This window comes from Musa acuminata, chromosome BXJ3-4 (genome assembly GCF_036884655.1).
Source record: "Musa acuminata AAA Group cultivar baxijiao chromosome BXJ3-4, Cavendish_Baxijiao_AAA, whole genome shotgun sequence".
In the NCBI taxonomy this organism is placed as follows: domain Eukaryota; kingdom Viridiplantae; phylum Streptophyta; class Magnoliopsida; order Zingiberales; family Musaceae; genus Musa; species Musa acuminata.
The window spans coordinates 29,665,792-29,684,051 of record NC_088352.1 but is presented as its reverse complement, the minus strand read 5'-3'; the positions used below and the strand labels follow the sequence as shown (position 1 = coordinate 29,684,051).

Genomic DNA, 18,260 nt, shown 5'->3' with positions numbered 1-18,260 from the left:
CTATGATTTGGTCTCCTAATATGACATGTCACACATATACATATTTAATATATATCTCATCGCATGCAAATATATATACATATCTAGTATGTGTATAAGCAATTACACTAGATGATCATGGACCACAACCTAATATGATTAGGCCCGAGCCAGTAGGCCTAATCACTCACATCAAGATCTATGTGTGCAATAGTGCATCTCCATGCCCTGTGATCGTCCATTTCGTCCTTGTCGGTTCCGTCGACATCTTAATGCATCTTCATACATCACGATCGTTCGTCTCGTGGGTCCCGCTATCGCATCCACGCTCCCGTTGTGCCTCCTCATGTGATTACAACTTAATCATAAGCACGCAGGCCCGACAATAAACGAGAAATATAATAGAGGTTCGCAGACCTCAATAATAATAATCACAGGTACACACATCACACGGTTCATGATCATCCGTCCACATATCATACATCACATGTATAAATAATCATCATCATGTAGGACTACTAGATAATAATAATAAAATAATAATAAAATAATAATAATCAACTAAACCTTTTAATTAATTAATATTTTCTGAAATCAGGGACATTATAGGGAATTTCTGAATTCATAGGGGTATTTTCGTAATTTAGACAAAAGACAGAAACTGAAATTTCTCAAATTTCGAGGGCCAAAACTGTCTTTTTCCCAGAAAACCCTAATGTCCTTTCCTCTTTTCGCTGCTACCGCCGCCGCCACCCTGCCGATGGCGGCCTGTACGGCGGGGCGAGGGCACTGCCCTCGCCTGCAGGCAGCACGCTCACTGGCAGCGCTACCGCTGCGGGTGGGCGCCCCTTTCGGGCACCGCCGCCTCCGCAGGCGGTGCTGTCCCGCCGGGCGACCGCCCCTTAAGGGGGGTTTCGCCCGTGAGAGCAGCGACGGCGGGTGCCGCTGCCCTGTGGTGCCTCTGCCCGTGGGCTGCCAGCCCCGCCGGCAGCAAGCCGGCTGCAGCAAACGCAGCCCCTATGCTGCCCGCCTTCGACTGCGCTGCACGCGCACAGATCGAGGGCAGCAACTGTTGCTACCCTTCCTTGTTTTTTCGTCAATAATTTTGACGTCAAAATTCTTCCTAAACATAACACACGCAGTTTAAAACCAATCATTCGCATGAGCAACCTGGCTCTGATACCACTGTAGGGAAAATCCTTAGGGGCGACATCATATGCGTAGCGGAAGAATAAGAAAAATAAAATCCCTGATTCCCAAAGAGATGTTCGTCGTCGTGCGAAGATTGGTACGCAAAAATCCACGAAACATGAAACTGCGTATAGAGTAGATTGTGTTACCTAGGGAGATAATATATCCCTGTTTCCTTGCAGATCCTAAGGAGAGGGTGAAGGAGGTCAAGCGTCCTCCTCTCTAGCGGTGATCCACACAGCAAGGTTTCGACGACGCTCCTCAAAACTCCAGACCTACTCTGAGGTGGAGATGGAGAGGAGAATAGGAAAAGGCAAACAAAAGCTCTCTAGCCCATGGGGCTCTGAATCCCTCCTATTTATAGAGGTCCCTTGTCAAACCCTAATGGGTCCTCCCCTAGTGGGTATAGGATCTGCATCCAATAAGACAAGGGCTTCGTCGGATATCTCATATCTGAACCTCTATTCATCGCAATGCCTACCATATGTGTGTGACCCTCTAGGCCCAATATCGAGCTGGCCGTGAGTCATACCTGTCAGAACTCCTTCGAATTATTATCTCTGTAATAATTCACTCGACTCATCGACTACGGACGTACTATGCCACTACGCCGTAGTCCCCAAATGATACAGGGGAATCCAATCCATTGGACCTGTCTGTCCTCAGTTACCGTGTACCTATAGTTCCTTATCCATCTAATATCCCAAAGACCATATATCGAGCATGGTGTTGTCTGACCCACACGGTTTCTACTCGAGTCTCGCTCTAATCGGATTCTCCCGGAGAACTCTTTCTCCCTCAACCCGAATGACCCTGGCCAGGGATTTGTCTGAGCAAGAACACATGGGATATTCCTCTCATGACGCCGAGAGTGGATGATCCTCTATCGACACTCAATAGCCCTTGTAAGGTCGACTACCACTCCCAATGACCAGCTGTACTAGATCTGGGAAAGCCAAACCTATAAGTCTGGTATCAAAGAGTGGAGTACTCATACAGGACATCCTTGGTGTCTCAAGTCTAAGGACCAGATACACCACTAGGACTACGGAATCGATGTCTGACAATAAGGCATCATCAACCATCCAGCATTCCGTAAGCGGATCAATCAGTGAACTCATTCTCCAATGAGCACTTGTATTGTATCCCTAGTGTCCCTACACAAGCAGCTATGAGACCAGCTGCATCCATCATATGGACAGGTATACAGCACACCAGTCTGTCCGGTTATCACGATATCCCTCTCGAGTAACCTATGACCAGGATTATTTAGGATATGTGTTTAAAGGTGAATCGATCTCACTATCGTGATCTCATCACGATCCGATTCCCATTGCACAAATCCAATGACATCACAATATATGTATGCATTTATGCAATAGTTATAAAGTGATATATGCCAAAATATAATAAGTAAAAAGATTCTATATTAAGTCACACGTGTCATCACTCACGTGATTGGCTTGCTGGGCACTTATGACTAGCACTTTATGGTTGTAGATTCGAGCTGTAGCCTTTTTGTATGTCAGGGTGCGTAGGTGCGCCTTGGCTCTTCTCTCTTCAAGGAGATCTAGGTTCGCCCGTAGGCCCTCCTCGGAGTTGTCTTGTTTGTAGGCGATGGTGTGCAAGGTCGGGAACATCATTTTGGACGGAAGGACTGCTTCGATCTCGAACGCTAGACTGAATGGAGACTCCCCCAAGGTGGTCTTGGGGGTTGTTTGCATTGCCCACAGGACACTAGGGAGCTCATCCACCCAGGCCCCGCACACGCCCGAGACCCTCTTCTTAATGCCTTCCAGGATTTCCCGATTCATTACTTTAACCTAGCCGTTGGTTTAGGAGTGTGCGACCGAGCTAAACTTCCATTGTATCCCATATGACTAGCAATAGGCCTTGAATTTAGTGTTGTTGAATTGAGTTCCATTGTCGTTGATGATAGTTCTCGAGATTCCGAACCGAGTAATGACGTTCTTCCATGTGAAGCCCTGAACTTGTTTCTCGGTGATGGATGCTAGGGGTTCGGCTTTAACCCACTTCGTGTGCATTGTTATCCTAGTGCTTGTCCAGTTTTTCAGGTTGGAAAGGATGATTATGAGCATGTTTTCTTTGAGTATCGATTTTCCTTGGAACTTTAGTCTATCATCCAAGAAAAACTTAATGTACAGTTTGAGTTTTCTAAGGATTGGGCCATAGGTTCTGGTTTGATGAGGGTGAGAACCTTAGAAACTAATTCTAAACGGTGTTTAAGATCCTTAATTGCCAATGCTTTATGAAATAAGATCATGCATAACAACCACCATGCAACACCTAACATTATTAAAGCTAAGGTTCTCTCTTGTGAGCAAGAGTGTGGAACCACCAACAACCCTAAGGGGCATGAGGAGATGAAATTAGAGGGAGTTGAGAAAATTCGACCTGCAATAATTATCATCATTAATTGTGATGTCTCTTTTCCATTTTTTTTTTTTTTTTTTTTTACTGGTGTAGGTTATTGCATTTGAAATGGACATGGCAGCTTGATTACTACTGGTGTTGGTACACACAAAGTCAATGGTCCGGAACAAATAGAAGTATGGGTTAAGGGAAGAGTTTGTGAGGGCCAAAATAGGACTTTAAAATATTTGGTTATATGTTCAGATATAAAAAAATATAATTAACAAGAGAGATCTCCTTGACAATTACGTAATTTGTATGGTGATATTTTCGTTTTAAGTTCAGAGGCTTGGGTTTTGAAATGGTCTCACATACCTAAGAGCAAGTTGTAGTGGGCTTTCTTACTCGTGGGATGGTTCCACCAAATTGTAATGTGAACCTTAATGTCTGATGACTGGTTTCTTCCCAATAGAACACCTATGGAAAATGGATTATTGTATAGTCTAAAAGCGGAATTATATCAATTCCTCGTTATTCTCCATAATAAACAAACCATACAGTAGTATATTCTTGCATGGAAGGAATTATAGGAACCACACGTTTGAGTCATTTCAATCACCACAGTTTAATCCATTAAAACCACTGGTGCCTTTATCTCTCAAACTTGGACTTGATGAGAGCGACGACCTTCGCGTCCACCTGAAAAGCTTTGGCCAGCACATCGTCGGGAATCGCCGGATTCGATGCGAACAGGGTGGTGGAGGCGATCACTACTCCGGGGAGCTGGCTGTCGAAGGTGGTGATGGCGAGCGCCTTCTCCTTGCCGACGTTGTACTGGAAGTGGATAAGCCCCTTGGGCACCACGAACATCTCGCCGGGATTCAAGACCTTGGAGAAGAACTGGTTACTGGTGCTGATGAACCCCACCAGCAGCCGGCCCTTGAGGAGGATGATGAGCTCGGTGGCCCTCGGGTGGCTGTGGGGCGGGTTGGTGCCACCGGGGGCGACGTCGACGCGGTTCATGGAGACGCCGAGGGTGTTGAGCCCCGGGAAGCTGAGCACGTTGGCGTTGGTCACGTTGGACCCGAAGATATTGCCGGTGTTGCCCTCCCTGGACAGTCCGGCGAAGAAGAAGTCGTCGGACGTGACTCCGGACGCGGGCTTGCACGGGAACCCATTGACGACCACAGTAGCTCCGAGGTCGGCGACGCAGAAGTCCTGGAGAGGATCAGGGTCAGCGCGGATCAACACGAGGAGGACGGTGAAGGAGAGGAAGAGGAGGAATGGTCTCTTCGTGTAGTGCGACTCCATGGCTGCTTGTGATATCAATGGTGGTGTGAGAGAGGGTGAAGTCTGTATCGTTTATATATTTCTTCGTGTTCTGAATCATTCAACGCCTTCTCCCTTTGACGCAAACAATAGCGAGAATATGTTGGATATAGGAATTGATCTTCGAAGAAAGCATTGAACTGTTGAATAGAATATATATATATATATTGCCGCAAGCAAAGCACGAAAAGTATTGTGTGTCGCTCTCTTCATATTGGAGACCAAATAAATCACTGGGAACGCAGGAAAAGTATGCTGTGTCTATTTCCTGGTAACTCGAAGGTTTACTAATATTTATACAAGTCAAGCTAGCAGACTCGGGCAACCCTCTTGGCTTCCACCAAGAGTGTGGGGACTTATTCCAGGTCGACCCATTCATTTACTCCATCCTAACTTTGCAATTAAGTAATATAATTAAATGTTAATTATTTTGATTAGGTAGGTCCATGATATCTTGATAGGAAAGGTATGAATTATCCACCTGACTTGGTCAGATCCATTTTATATGCATATGTTTTTATTCAGTCAAAAATGCTTTGTAACTTTTACTATATTAATATTGCATTAATTATTTGAGTCACGTTCTTATATATGTAGTACAAATAAGTTGGATGTAACTTTCGTACAACAGACTTTTGATTAAGTAAGAACAAGTCAAAAGGTCAAACGATCAACATGGAAATAAATGCAGTGTTTTGTGGGCAACACAAGTCAAACAAGAGCTACGATCAACGTGGCAATAAGACTAGCATCCACCGCGACATTCGATCATCGAGCACGTTACCAAACTCCTAATAACTTGAGTTCCAGATTATCCAAAATGGATTCAATTCTTTCGGACGGTACGAGATTAGGGTTCCCTTAGTAGTGATGAAAAAAATAGAAGATAAGAATAATTATTAGATATTCTTATATGTGATATTACTTCTTCAAATGCATACTCTATTTTCTAATTTTAGATAATCAACCTCTTTAGAATCTTATCCAAATCATTCTCGAATAAAACGAGTTAAGAACCCGTCTTACGACAGAAACATAAAACAGGTAATTCAAAAAAAAAATTCTATCAATTGTTAATAATTAGATACTCCTAAATGAACCAGTTGTTGTAAATAATGTACAGACATAAAAAAGCCGAGCTGAAAGCTTAATTCAAAAAAAATTACAAAATTAATACAATGCACAAGTTTCCGATAAGCTTATATATATACATATTTTGTAATCGATCACATAAACAACAACAGTAAGGAAAGAGCGCAATCCCATGATTGGAGTTAACCTTACTTCGGTACCCCTTTTTTTTTTTCCTCATTTTGAGTTTGAACTATTGGATCTAAAAAGTTTGATGAGCACGTGTGGCATACATCGCTTGTGTGATGCCCAGAAATTTCACAAGTAAATAATAAACAAAGATTGTGAGAGAAAAAAGATGTTTCACTCATATATATTAAATTATAATTATCATATTAATAGAAGTATAAATTATATATATTAATCTCTGATATAAATTATGATATCTATGTTTCATTAATATGATAAATGATATATTTATATTTTTAACTTATAAAGCACAAACTTTCAAAAAATATTATTTTCAGTATTTTACAAAATATTGGTCGAGCATATTTAAAAATTAATATTTATTTCAAACATATTTTATAGCAAAAAAGATATGGCCCTTTAGTATAATAGAATAAAGTATATTAGGAGACTTGAATACGAGCTTAAGTTAAGTTATAATAGTAAGCATATATATATATTGACTAAAAGTGATGATTAAATTATAATTTATCTTAAATAAATCTGAAGACTTAGAATGAGTTTGAATATTACTGAAGTATGGAAGTTTAAGTTTTTAATCTTGTATATACGAAGGATAATAAGCTTATGGATAGAGTAATAAAAATTTAAATAAAAATATAAATCAAAGAGAAATATTATACTAAAAATATTGAAATACATAAATGAGATTGAGTGATGAGTTTAGATTAACAAATTTTATTTTTGTCAAACCAAATTAAACTCGATTAAAATTGTTAAAACCATATAATTATATTAATAAAAAAAGAAACTTAAAATAAGGTTTAATGGGATTAAACCCTAGACATCAAGGTAATCTCTTAGATACCTCCATCTTATTTTTGTTGAATCTCATATTTTGATGATGAAACTGTTGAATCTCGTATTTTGATAATGAAAATACTTGATATATGTTTATGATTTAATCTGCGTTTTGAGTGACGCAGGATGCATCGATCAGGATGAGACAATTAAAGCAGGAAAATCATGTTGTGCCGAAGGAACATGTCAGAAGATTGGACGTCGGGCCGGCGGATCGGTCGACGTATCGACAGAAGGCTTCGGGCCGTGGACTCGGGCATCGGGCCAAGAACAGCGGGTATTGTGCCAAGGATATCGAAGTTGCGGAGTCGACTGGCCGATTGGGCAATAAGCTGCAGAAGAGGACGATGCGCCGAAGAATCGGACGAAGCGTCGAGGGACCAATGACATGTCGGACAACTTGGTTAATTGCTTAGGATTAATTGTCTCGATCGAAGTTTTGTTTTGTTGTGCAGGATTAACTACGATGAAAGATAGACAAGCAGCAGGAGTTGCGTCGGAGTCAAGTTCATGATCACGTTGGAAGTTCGAGAGTTCGACGGAAGTACGGACGGTCGTCGGAGGTTCTGCGAGAACAGATCCGAGAAGTCCAGAAGCTTGCCAAGCGAAGCTCGTCGGAACTTGCCAAGTGGATCTTCGCAAAGTCCAGGAGTTTGCCGGAAGTCCGCAGGAGCATCACCGAGGGTTCATCGGATGATCGACGGAAGTTCGCCGGAAACTCGCCGGAAGAAGCGATTGACGTACCGAAGCAAAGCTGCAGAAATTGTCTTAGATTTAATCGTAGTTAGCACGGTGATTAAGTTAGAAATGGGAGGTGATCCCATTAGCTTAATCCTGGGGCAATTGGGCCCCTGAAGAACTCAAGTTTGGTCGAATGGTTCAACCCATTCGAACCCAAGTAGCTGTGGGAGGTGCAACCGCCCAGGCAGGGAGGTAGCACCGCCCAGGCTAAGTCTCCCAGCGAGACTGGGCGGTGCAACCGCTCCAGCCAGGCGGTGCAACCGCCCAGGGCTCAGTCTCCAAGCGAGACTGGGCGGTGCAACCTCCTCTGTCAAGAGGTAGCACCGCCAGAGCTCAAGTTCCGAGCTCTGCCAAGAGGTGCAACCACCGAGCTCGGTCTTCGAGCTCTGGCAGAGAGGTGCAACATCTCTGGACAGGAGATGCACCGCCTGAGCTCGGTCTTCGAGCTCTGGCAGAAAGGTGCAACCACCCCTGACAGAGAGGTGCATCCGCCTGAGCTCAGTCTTCGAGCTCTGCCAGGCGGTGCAACCTCTCCAGTCAAGAGGTGCAACCGCCTGATCCCGGAATTCCGGGATTTGATCGTTTTGAGCTCGAAATTTGAATTGGGTTGGGGCCTATAAATACCCCACCCATTCAGCACTGAAAAGATACAGACCTACACCGAAATCTTGATCTTTTCTGTGATTCTAAGAGCTCAAAAGTGTTGTAAAGCCTTTAAGTCTCCTCCTTCTGTTCTTCAAGTTTTCAGTTGTAAAGTGAGGAGAGAAAGGTCTGTAAAGGTTGTCTCCTGAGCCTGTCAAAAGGAGAGAAATTGTAAAAGGGCAGTTTGGCCTTCGCCTATTGAAGGAAGGCCCCTAGTTGACGTCGGCAACCTCGTCGGTGGAGGAAGCCAAAAGTGGAGTAGGTCAAGGCTGACCGAACCACTCTAAATCTCTGGTTTGCGTTTATTCTCGAGCATTTTATCATTAATGCAAACCTCCTTCATTACTACTACTCTCTGCGCTTTCACGAACAAGTTCTAAGTGCTGTTCTTCCGAATCTGCATTCAGACGTAAATTCGTATTTTCATACATTACAGTTTACGTTTACGTTTGATTCTGCAGAACTGTCTTCCGTGCTTTTACGAACGAGCTTCTTTGCAGTTTACACTTACATTTTGATCCTATTGATAACTGCAAACTGTCCTCTACAATTTTACGAACGAGTTTCAACATTTAGACGTAAAACTGCATTCAGACGTAAATCGGCTTTCCTCGCACAATCATCAGATCTCAGTTCACGTTTACGTCTTGATTTCAACTGCATACTGCCTTCTGCGAGTATACAAACGAGTTTCAAAGTTTAGACGTAAATCTGCGTCTAGACGTAAAACTGCGTTTAGACGTAAATCTGCGTTTAGACGTAAATCTGAGTTTAGACGTAAATCTGAGTTTAGACGTAAATCTGCGTTTAGATGTAAAACTGCGTTTAGACGTAAATCTGCGTTTAGACATAAATCTGCGTTTAGACGTAAAACTACGTTTAGACGTAAATCTGAGTTTAGACGTAAACTGCGCTTAGACGCAAAACTGCGCTTAGACGCAATCTGCGCTTAGACGCAAACTGCACTTAGATACAAACTGAGAATTAGCTTTTGCATCATAATAGTTTTTGAACGAACGCAGCTTTTGGTTTTTAATCGTTGTAAGATTTCCGCTGCACTAATTCACCCCCCCCCCCCCTCTTAGTGCTCTCGATCCTAACAATTGGTATCAGAGCGGGGTATTTCTCATTTCGGATTTACACCCGAGAGAAATGACTTTTCAAGAGGGCTGTTCGGTCTTTCGTCCACCGTTCTTTAACGGATTGGACTACACTTATTGGAAAACTCGAATGAGAGTTTTCTTAATTTCTCTAAATCTGGATTTATGGAATATCATTGAAAACGGTTTTCAACTTCCCTCCAAACCGATGAACGAATGGTCGGTTTTGGAGAAGAAGAATTTTTCTTTAAACGCAAAGGCTATGAATGCCTTATTTTGCGCATTGGACAAAAATGAGTTCAATCGGATTTCTACGTGTGAAACGGCTTTCGATATTTGGCGCACTCTTGAAATCACGCACGAGGGAACTAGTAGAGTCAAAGACTCGAAAGTTAATATTCTATTGCTTGATTTCAAGCTTTTTCATATGAAACCAAGCGAAACCGTTGTTGACATGTACACCCGTTTTACGGATGTCGTCAATGGTTTAAAATCACTTGGTAAAAGCTTTTCGGATTTTGAACTCGTTAACAAAGTTTTGCGCTCACTTTCTAAAACTTGGGATTCAAAAGTAACTGCTATTCAAGAATCGAAAAACTTGAACCATTTTCCACTTGAAGAACTAATTGGTTCATTGATCACATATGAAATGACGTGCAATGCACGTGAAGAACTTGAGAACCACCTTCCAAAGAACAGGAAGGATTTGAAACTCTGGACAAATGAATGCCACTTGAGCGATGACTCAAGTGATGAGGACAATGATGAACAAACCAACCTTCCAAAGAACAGGAAGGATTTGGGACATAGAACATTTGAAGACCACTCGAGCATAAGCTCAAGTGATGGTGAACTTAAAATGAAACGAAAATTAAAAAGCAAAAAGAATGGAACTACTTGCTTTAAACGCAAGAAGAAGAACAAAAATTGGGATGAATCGAGCTCATCTGAAGACGAGAAAGTCAACAAAAGCGAGGCGACAAAATACGCCTTACCAGCCTACGATGTTGAGGTAATTAAAATGCCTTTGGTTTATTTTGAAATTACTTGATGCTTTCATGATATATTTTCTTTTTTAGTTTAGAATTAATTTTCTTGAAAATTACATGTTTAAAAATAAAAATACAGAAATTATGATCATGCTGATAATTTCAAAAATAATATTATGATAAACAAACAAAATGATTTTGATCATGGTTAAGAAGTAATAATGTGTATCATGTTTGATTAACATTGTTGAATGAAATCACGTTTGATTTAAAGTAATGCATAAAGATGTAATATGAAATGGTTATTAACAATTTTATGCATGTGATTTTAAGTTATCCATGATCATGAGCTTGTTTGATCTTCTTGACTTAACTTCAAGATCTATAGCAAAAATCATGTTTGAATATATGAAAGTGTTAATTTCATTTTCGGATTCAGTTAACAATTGGTATCCTAACAATCGGATTTTCTCATACACTTATGAAAAATATTTTTCTAAAATGGATTTGATAAAATGATTCATGCTTATAAACTCCATCTTGAAATATGAATGGTAGTGTTTTTGCTTGCAAAGATTTGTTTCACATTCATATCTCCTATGATTCGTGTGCAGAAAAAGAATTTATAAATCATAACACAATATGATTTCTTATGCAAAAATAAAGTGCTTTTGTGATTCTTTGCTAAAGAGAATAATTATTAAAATCATGATCTTGATAACATGAAGCTCTTTATAAATCAAGATCGTTCATTATGCTCCCTACATTTATCAAAAAGGAGTTTTTCAAATGAAATGCAATTCAATGAAGTGTCATTTTGATATCTTGAAACTTGGAATATTTTAAAATGTGATCTTTGATAAGAATGTTTCAAGTTGCTCCTTTTACTATATCTTTTCAAATGAATCATAAGCCTTGATATCATATATCTTATAATACAAGATTTCTTTGCCTTATGCTTATCTTAATTTGGCATATAAAGACTAAGGCATGCTTAGATGAAAAAGAATCTCTTAAAAAATGCTTTTCCCATTTGATCGAGATTAATGATTTCATGATATTTTATGAATCTCGAAATTAATTTTAATGACTTGATTATGAACTTCAAGTTAATGATTTAATTTGAATAAGTTTTATCTAAATCATAATCTTGATCTTGCAAAATTGAAGTCACAAATAATATCTTGTGGTAGTCATGAATTGATACTCACAATATGAAAACATTGATATTCATGACTTAAAATGGATTGAAACATTGTATGCTTAATTTAATCATTCTCCTATGTTTCAAAAATTCCTTAAATGCCTTATGTGATGATTGAAAACTAATCTGCTTTATGATGAATTACGAATCATGACTTGATCTATGATATAAATGCCTTGAAATGATTGAAATATTTAACACTTTTATGCTCTTCCCCCTACTTTCTTCTTGTTTTCAATGATAAAATGGGGAGAAGTTTTGATCATGCATGGTAGGATATAATTTGACAAAATTGATACCATCATGATATGAAACATTTATGATGTACAATTATGCATGCAATACTTGTGCTTTCTAATTATGATGTGATGTATTGCATATGATGTAAATCATGATTTAAAATGCTATGAGTGCCAAGTTACACATTTTGAGAAGAAATTGTTATATTGAAACATTAATGTAATTATGAATAGTGATATGATATCATGCATGTAATACTTCAACTTATGATAATGATGCATGTAATGATAAAATATTCATGATGAAAAATTGTCTTGACATTCATAACTTGATTATTCATCCTTTGTCATGATTTTGAAATCGTTGTAAAAAAAAAAAAGATCTACAAAACCGTATTCTCTCTTTCTTTTTTACAATGACAAAGGGGGAGATAGCTAGCTTGTACAAGTCAAGAAGATGCAAAAACTTGATTGCTAGCTTGCCTATTTTAAGTAGCAAAGATTGCTAACTTGCTTATTTCAAAGAAGAAAAATTGTCTTCTTGAACATCACTATCTTGAATATCTCAAGAAGCAAAACTTGCAATTTGCACATTGCAATAGGAAGCAAGAATCATGAGCTTACACAAGAAAGCTATCTTGCATTTGCTTTCGAAATTTTTTGCTAGCTTATATATTGTGAAACTTGTATATCATAAAAATTGCTAGCTTGTTGGTCTAAAGAGAAGCAAAAAGTTGCTATCTCAAAAGAAGAAAATGTGCGATCTTGCCTATCTCAAGAGGCAAAAATGCTAACTTGCGCATCTAGCAAAATGAGCAAAATTTTCAAGAAGCAAGAGTTGCCTTCTTGAACATCTCTAATTTGCTAGCTTGCATAATATAGAACTTGCTATCTTGAACATTACCAAAAGTGCTATCTTATATACTATAAAACTTGCATATCTAAAACTTGATAGCATGAATGTTCTAAGCATGATGTAACACTTGCTAAATCTTCTAGCTCCAAGATTGCATGATGATAAAACTTGATATTATGATTTTCATGCAAAGAGTTGAACCAATATCACACACCAACACTTGATTGTGATACTTCTCCTTTTTGTTGATGACAAAGGGGGAGAAGTATGTTGATGAAAGTATGTTGATGACATGACATGTGATGCATAAGTTTATGCATATGTTCATGTTGACGTGTTGCAAGTATTCATGATGAATATTGCAACGACTTGAATTCAGTTTGAATTCAAGGTTCTATCAATATGGCATATTGATAGGGGGAGTTTGTTTAAACTCCGGGAGTTAAGTTTAACTCCGTCATCAAGTGGTTGTCATCATCAAAAAGGGGGAGATTGTTGAATCTCGTATTTTGATGATGAAACTACTTGATATATGTTTATGATTTAATCTGCGTTTTGAGTGACGCAGGATGCTTCGATCAGGATGAGACAATTAAAGCAGGAAAATCATGTTGTGCCGAAGGAACATGTCAGAAGATTGGACGTCGGGCCGGTGGATCGGTCGACGTATCGACAGAAGGCTTCGGGCTGTGGACTCGGGCATCGGGCCAAGAACAGCGGGTATTGTGCCAAGGATATCGGAGTTGCGGAGTCGACTGGCCGATTGGGCAATAAGCTGCAGAAGAGGACGATGCGCCGAAGAATCGGACGAAGCGTCGAGGGACCAATGACATGTCGGACAACTTGGTTAATTGCTTAGGATTAATTGTCTCGATCGAAGTTTTGTTTTGTTGTGCAGGATTAACTACGATGAAAGATAGACAAGCAGCAGGAGTTGCGTCGGAGTCAAGTTCATGATCACGTTGGAAGTTCGAGAGTTCGACGGAAGTACGGACGGTCGTCGGAGGTTCTGCGAGAACAGATCCGAGAAGTCCAGAAGCTTGCCAAGCGAAGCTCGTCGGAACTTGCCAAGTGGATCTTCGCAAAGTCCAGGAGTTTGCCGGAAGTCCGCAGGAGCATCACCGAGGGTTCATCGGATGATCGACGGAAGTTCGCCGGAAACTCGCCGGAAGAAGCGATTGACGTACCGAAGCAAAGCTGCAGAAATTGTCTTAGATTTAATCGTAGTTAGCACGGTGATTAAGTTAGAAATGGGAGGTGATCCCATTAGCTTAATCCTGGGGCAATTGGGCCCCTGAAGAACTCAAGTTGGGTCGAATGGTTCACCCATTCGAACCCAAGTAGCTGTGGGAGGTGCAACCGCCCAGGCAGGGAGGTAGCACCGCCCAGGCTAAGTCTCCCAGCGAGACTGGGCGGTGCAACCGCTCCAGCCAGGCGGTGCAACCGCCCAGGCTAAGTCTCCCAGCGAGACTGGGCGGTGCAACCGCTCCAGCCAGGCGGTGCAACCGCCCAGGGCTCAGTCTCCAAGCGAGACTGGGCGGTGCAACCTCCTCTGTCAAGAGGTAGCACCGCCAGAGCTCAAGTTCCGAGCTCTGCCAAGAGGTGCAACCACCGAGCTCGGTCTTCGAGCTCTGGCAGAGAGGTGCAACATCTCTGGACAGGAGATGCACCGCCTGAGCTCGGTCTTTGAGCTCTGGCAGAAAGGTGCAACCACCCCTGACAGAGAGGTGCATCCGCCTGAGCTCAGTCTTCGAGCTCTGCCAGGCGGTGCAACCTCTCCAGTCAAGAGGTGCAACCGCCTGATCCCGAAATTCCGGGATTTGATCGTTTTGAGCTCGAAATTTGAATTGGGTTGGGGCCTATAAATACCCCACCCATTCAGCACTGAAAAGATACAGACCTACACCGAAATCTTGATCTTTTCTGTGATTCTAAGAGCTCAAAAGTGTTGTAAAGCCTTTAAGTCTCCTCCTTCTGTTCTTCAAGTTTTCAGTTGTAAAGTGATGAGAGAAAGGTCTGTAAAGGTTGTCTCCTGAGCCTGTCAAAAGGAGAGAAATTGTAAAAGGGCAGTTTGGCCTTCGCCTATTGAAGGAAGGCCCCTAGTTGACGTCGGCAACCTCGTCGGTGGAGGAAGCCAAAAGTGGAGTAGGTCAAGGCTGACCGAACCACTCTAAATCTCAGGTTTGCGTTTATTCTCGAGCACTTTATCATTACTGCAAACCTCCTTCATTACTACTGCTCTCTGCGCTTTCACGAACAAGTTCTAAGTGCTGTTCTTCCGAATCTGCATTCAGACGTAAATTCATATTTTCATACATTACAGTTTACGTTTACGTTTGATTCTGCAGAATTGTCTTCCGTGCTTTTACGAACGAGCTTCTTTGCAGTTTACACTTACATTTTGATCCTATTGATAACTGCAAACTGTCCTCTACAATTTTACGAACGAGTTTCAACATTTAGACGTAAAACTGCATTCAGACGTAAATCGGCTTTCCTCGCACAATCATCAGATCTCAGTTCACGTTTACGTCTTGATTTCAACTGCATACTGCCTTCTGCGAGTATAAAAACGAGTTTCAAAGTTTAGACGTAAATCTGCGTCTAGACGTAAAACTGCGTTTAGACGTAAATCTACGTTTAGACGTAAATCTGAGTTTAGACGTAAATCTGAGTTTAGACGTAAATCTGCGTTTAGACGTAAAATTGCGTTTAGACGTAAATCTGCGTTTAGACGTAAATCTGCGTTTAGACGTAAATCTGCGTTTAGACGTAAAACTGCGTTTAGACGTAAATCTGAGTTTAGACGTAAACTGCGCTTAGACGCAAAACTGCGCTTAGACGCAATCTGCGCTTAGACGCAAACTGCACTTAGATACAAACTGAGAATTAGCTTTTGCATCATAATAGTTTTTGAACGAACGCAGCTTTTGGTTTTTAATCGCTGTAAGATTTCCGCTGCACTAATTCACCCCCCCCCCCCTCTTAGTGCTCTCGATCCTAACAGAAACTACTTGATATATGTTTATGATTTAATATGTGTTTTGAGTAACGCAGGATGCTTCGATCTGGATGAGACAATTAAAGCAGGAAAATCATGTTGTGCCGGAAGAACATGTCAGAATATTGGACGTCGGGCCGGTGGATCGGTCGACGTATCGATAGAAGGCTTCGGGTCGTGGACTCGGGCATCGGGCCAAGAAGAGCGGGTATTGTGCCAAGGATATCGGAGTTGCGGAGTCAACTGGCCGATTGGGCAATAGGCTGCAGGAAAGGACGATGCGCCAAAGAATCGAACGAAGCGTCGAGGGACCAATGACATGCCGGACAACTTGGTTAATTGCTTAGGATTAATTGTCTCAATCGAAGTTTTTTGTTTTGAGTGTGCAGGATTAACTACGATGGAAGAAAGACATGCAGCAGGAGTTGCGCCGGAGTCAAGACAATGATCACGTTGGGAGTTTGAGAGTTCTACGGAAGTTCAGACGGTCGTCGGAGGTTCTACGGGAACAAATCCGAGAAGTCCAGGAGCTTGCCAAAGAAGCTCGTCGGAACTCGCCAAGTGGATCGTCGCAAGTCCAAGAGTTTGCCGGAAGTCCGCAGGAGCATCACCGAGGGTTCATTGGATGATCGACGGAAGTTCACCGGAAGCTCACCGGAAGAAGCGATTGACGTACCGGAGCAAGTTGCAATAAATGTCTTAGGAAATAATCGTAGTTAGCACAATGATTAAGTTAGAAATGGGAGGTGATCCCATTAACTTAATCTTGGGGCAATCGGACCCTTGAAAGACCCAAATTGGGCCGAATGAATCAACCCATTCGGACCTGAAATAATGCTAGGAGGTAGCACCGCCAGGGTAGGAGGTAGCACCGCCCAGGAGGCAGTCTCCGAGCGAGACTGGGCGGTGCAACCGCCCCTAACAGAGGTTGCACCGCCTGGGCTCGGTCTCCGAGCTCTGGCTAAGTGGTGCAACCGCCTCAGTCAAGAGGTAGCACCTCCTGAGCTCAGTCGTCGAGCTCTGGCAGGCGGTGCAACCGCCCCTGACAAGAGGTGGCACCGCCCAGAGGCTCAGTCTTCGAGCTCTACCAAGCGGTGCAACCGCTCCAGTTAGGAGGTGCAACCGCCTGATCCCGGAATTCCGGGAATTGATAGTTTTGAGCTCCAAATTTGAACTGGGTTGGGGCCTATAAATACCCCACCCTTTCAGCACAGATAGCACACAGATATACACCGAAATCTTGATCTTTTTCTGTGATTCTTAGAGCTCAAAATTGTTGTAAAGGCCAAAAGTTTTTCTCCCTCTTTTCTTCTAAGTTCTGAGTTGTAAAGAGAGGAGAGAAAATTTCTGTAAGGGTTGTCTCCTAAGCCTGTCAAAAGGAGTGAAACTGTAAAAGGGTGGTTGGCCTTCGCCTATTGAAGGAAGGCCTCTAGTTGACGTCGGTGACCTCGTCGGTGGAGGAAGCCAAAAGTGGAGTAGGTCAAGATTGACCGAACCACTCTAAATCTCGGTTTGCATTTACTTTAAGCATTTTATCTTTACTGCAAACCTCCTTAATAGCTTACTGCCCTCTGTGCTCTTAACGAACGAGTTTCTAAGTTCAGAGCTTTCCGAATCTGCGTTTAGACGTAAATCGGCTTTTTCGTATGAGCATCATATTTCAGTTTACGTTTACGTTTTGACTTCAATCATAACTGCAAACTGCCTTCTGCGCATTTATAAAACATATCTCAAAGTTCAGTATCTTCAGAATCGGCATTTAGACGTAAACTGGTTTCATCGTACGAACATCGCATTTCAGTTTGCGCTTGCATTCTGATTTCCATCATAAACTGCAAACTACCTTCATAGATCTACTTTAACGTTATCTCGCTTAATCTTAAGTTAAAGTAATCTTAGAATCGGCTTTTACATCGAAATCATTTTTTATCGAACAAATGCAGCTTTCGAAGTTTTAATCGCTGAAAGATTTCCGCTGCACTAATTCACCCCCCCCCCCCTCTTAGTGCTCTTGATCCTAACAATTGGTATTAGAGCCCGGTTTTTCTCATTTCGGATTTACACCCGAGAGAAATGGCTCTTCATGGTTTTCAAGAGGGCTTTTCGGTCTTTCGTCCACTGTTCTTTAACGGATTGGACTACACTTATTGGAAAACTCGAATGAGAGTTTTCTTGATTTCTCTGAATCTGGATTTATGGAATATCATTGAAAACGATTTTCAACTTCCCTCTAAACCGATGAACGAATGGTCGGATTTGGAGAAGAAGTATTTTTCTTTAAACGCAAAGGCTATGAATGCCTTATTTTACGCTTTGGACAAAAATGAGTTCAATCGGGTTTCTTTGTGCGAAACGGCTTTCGATATTTAGCGCACTCTTGAAATCACGCACGAGGGAACTAGTAGAGTCAAAGACTCAAAAGTTAATATTTTACTGCATGATTTCAAGCTTTTTCAAATGAAGCCAAGCGAAACCATTGGTGACATGTACACCCA

At 41.5% G+C, this 18,260-nt stretch overlaps 1 protein-coding gene across 1 annotated transcript; it reads right to left on the bottom strand.

Moving 5' to 3' along the window:
• Positions 1-4,021: 4,021 nt before the first annotated feature.
• Positions 4,022-4,978, bottom strand: LOC103981884 (germin-like protein 3-8). The gene has a single exon (XM_009398638.3). The coding sequence runs from the start codon at positions 4,852-4,854 to the stop codon at positions 4,195-4,197; it is 660 nt and encodes a 219-aa protein (XP_009396913.2). The 5' UTR covers positions 4,855-4,978; the 3' UTR covers positions 4,022-4,194.
• Between the last annotated feature and the right edge of the window lie 13,282 nt (positions 4,979-18,260).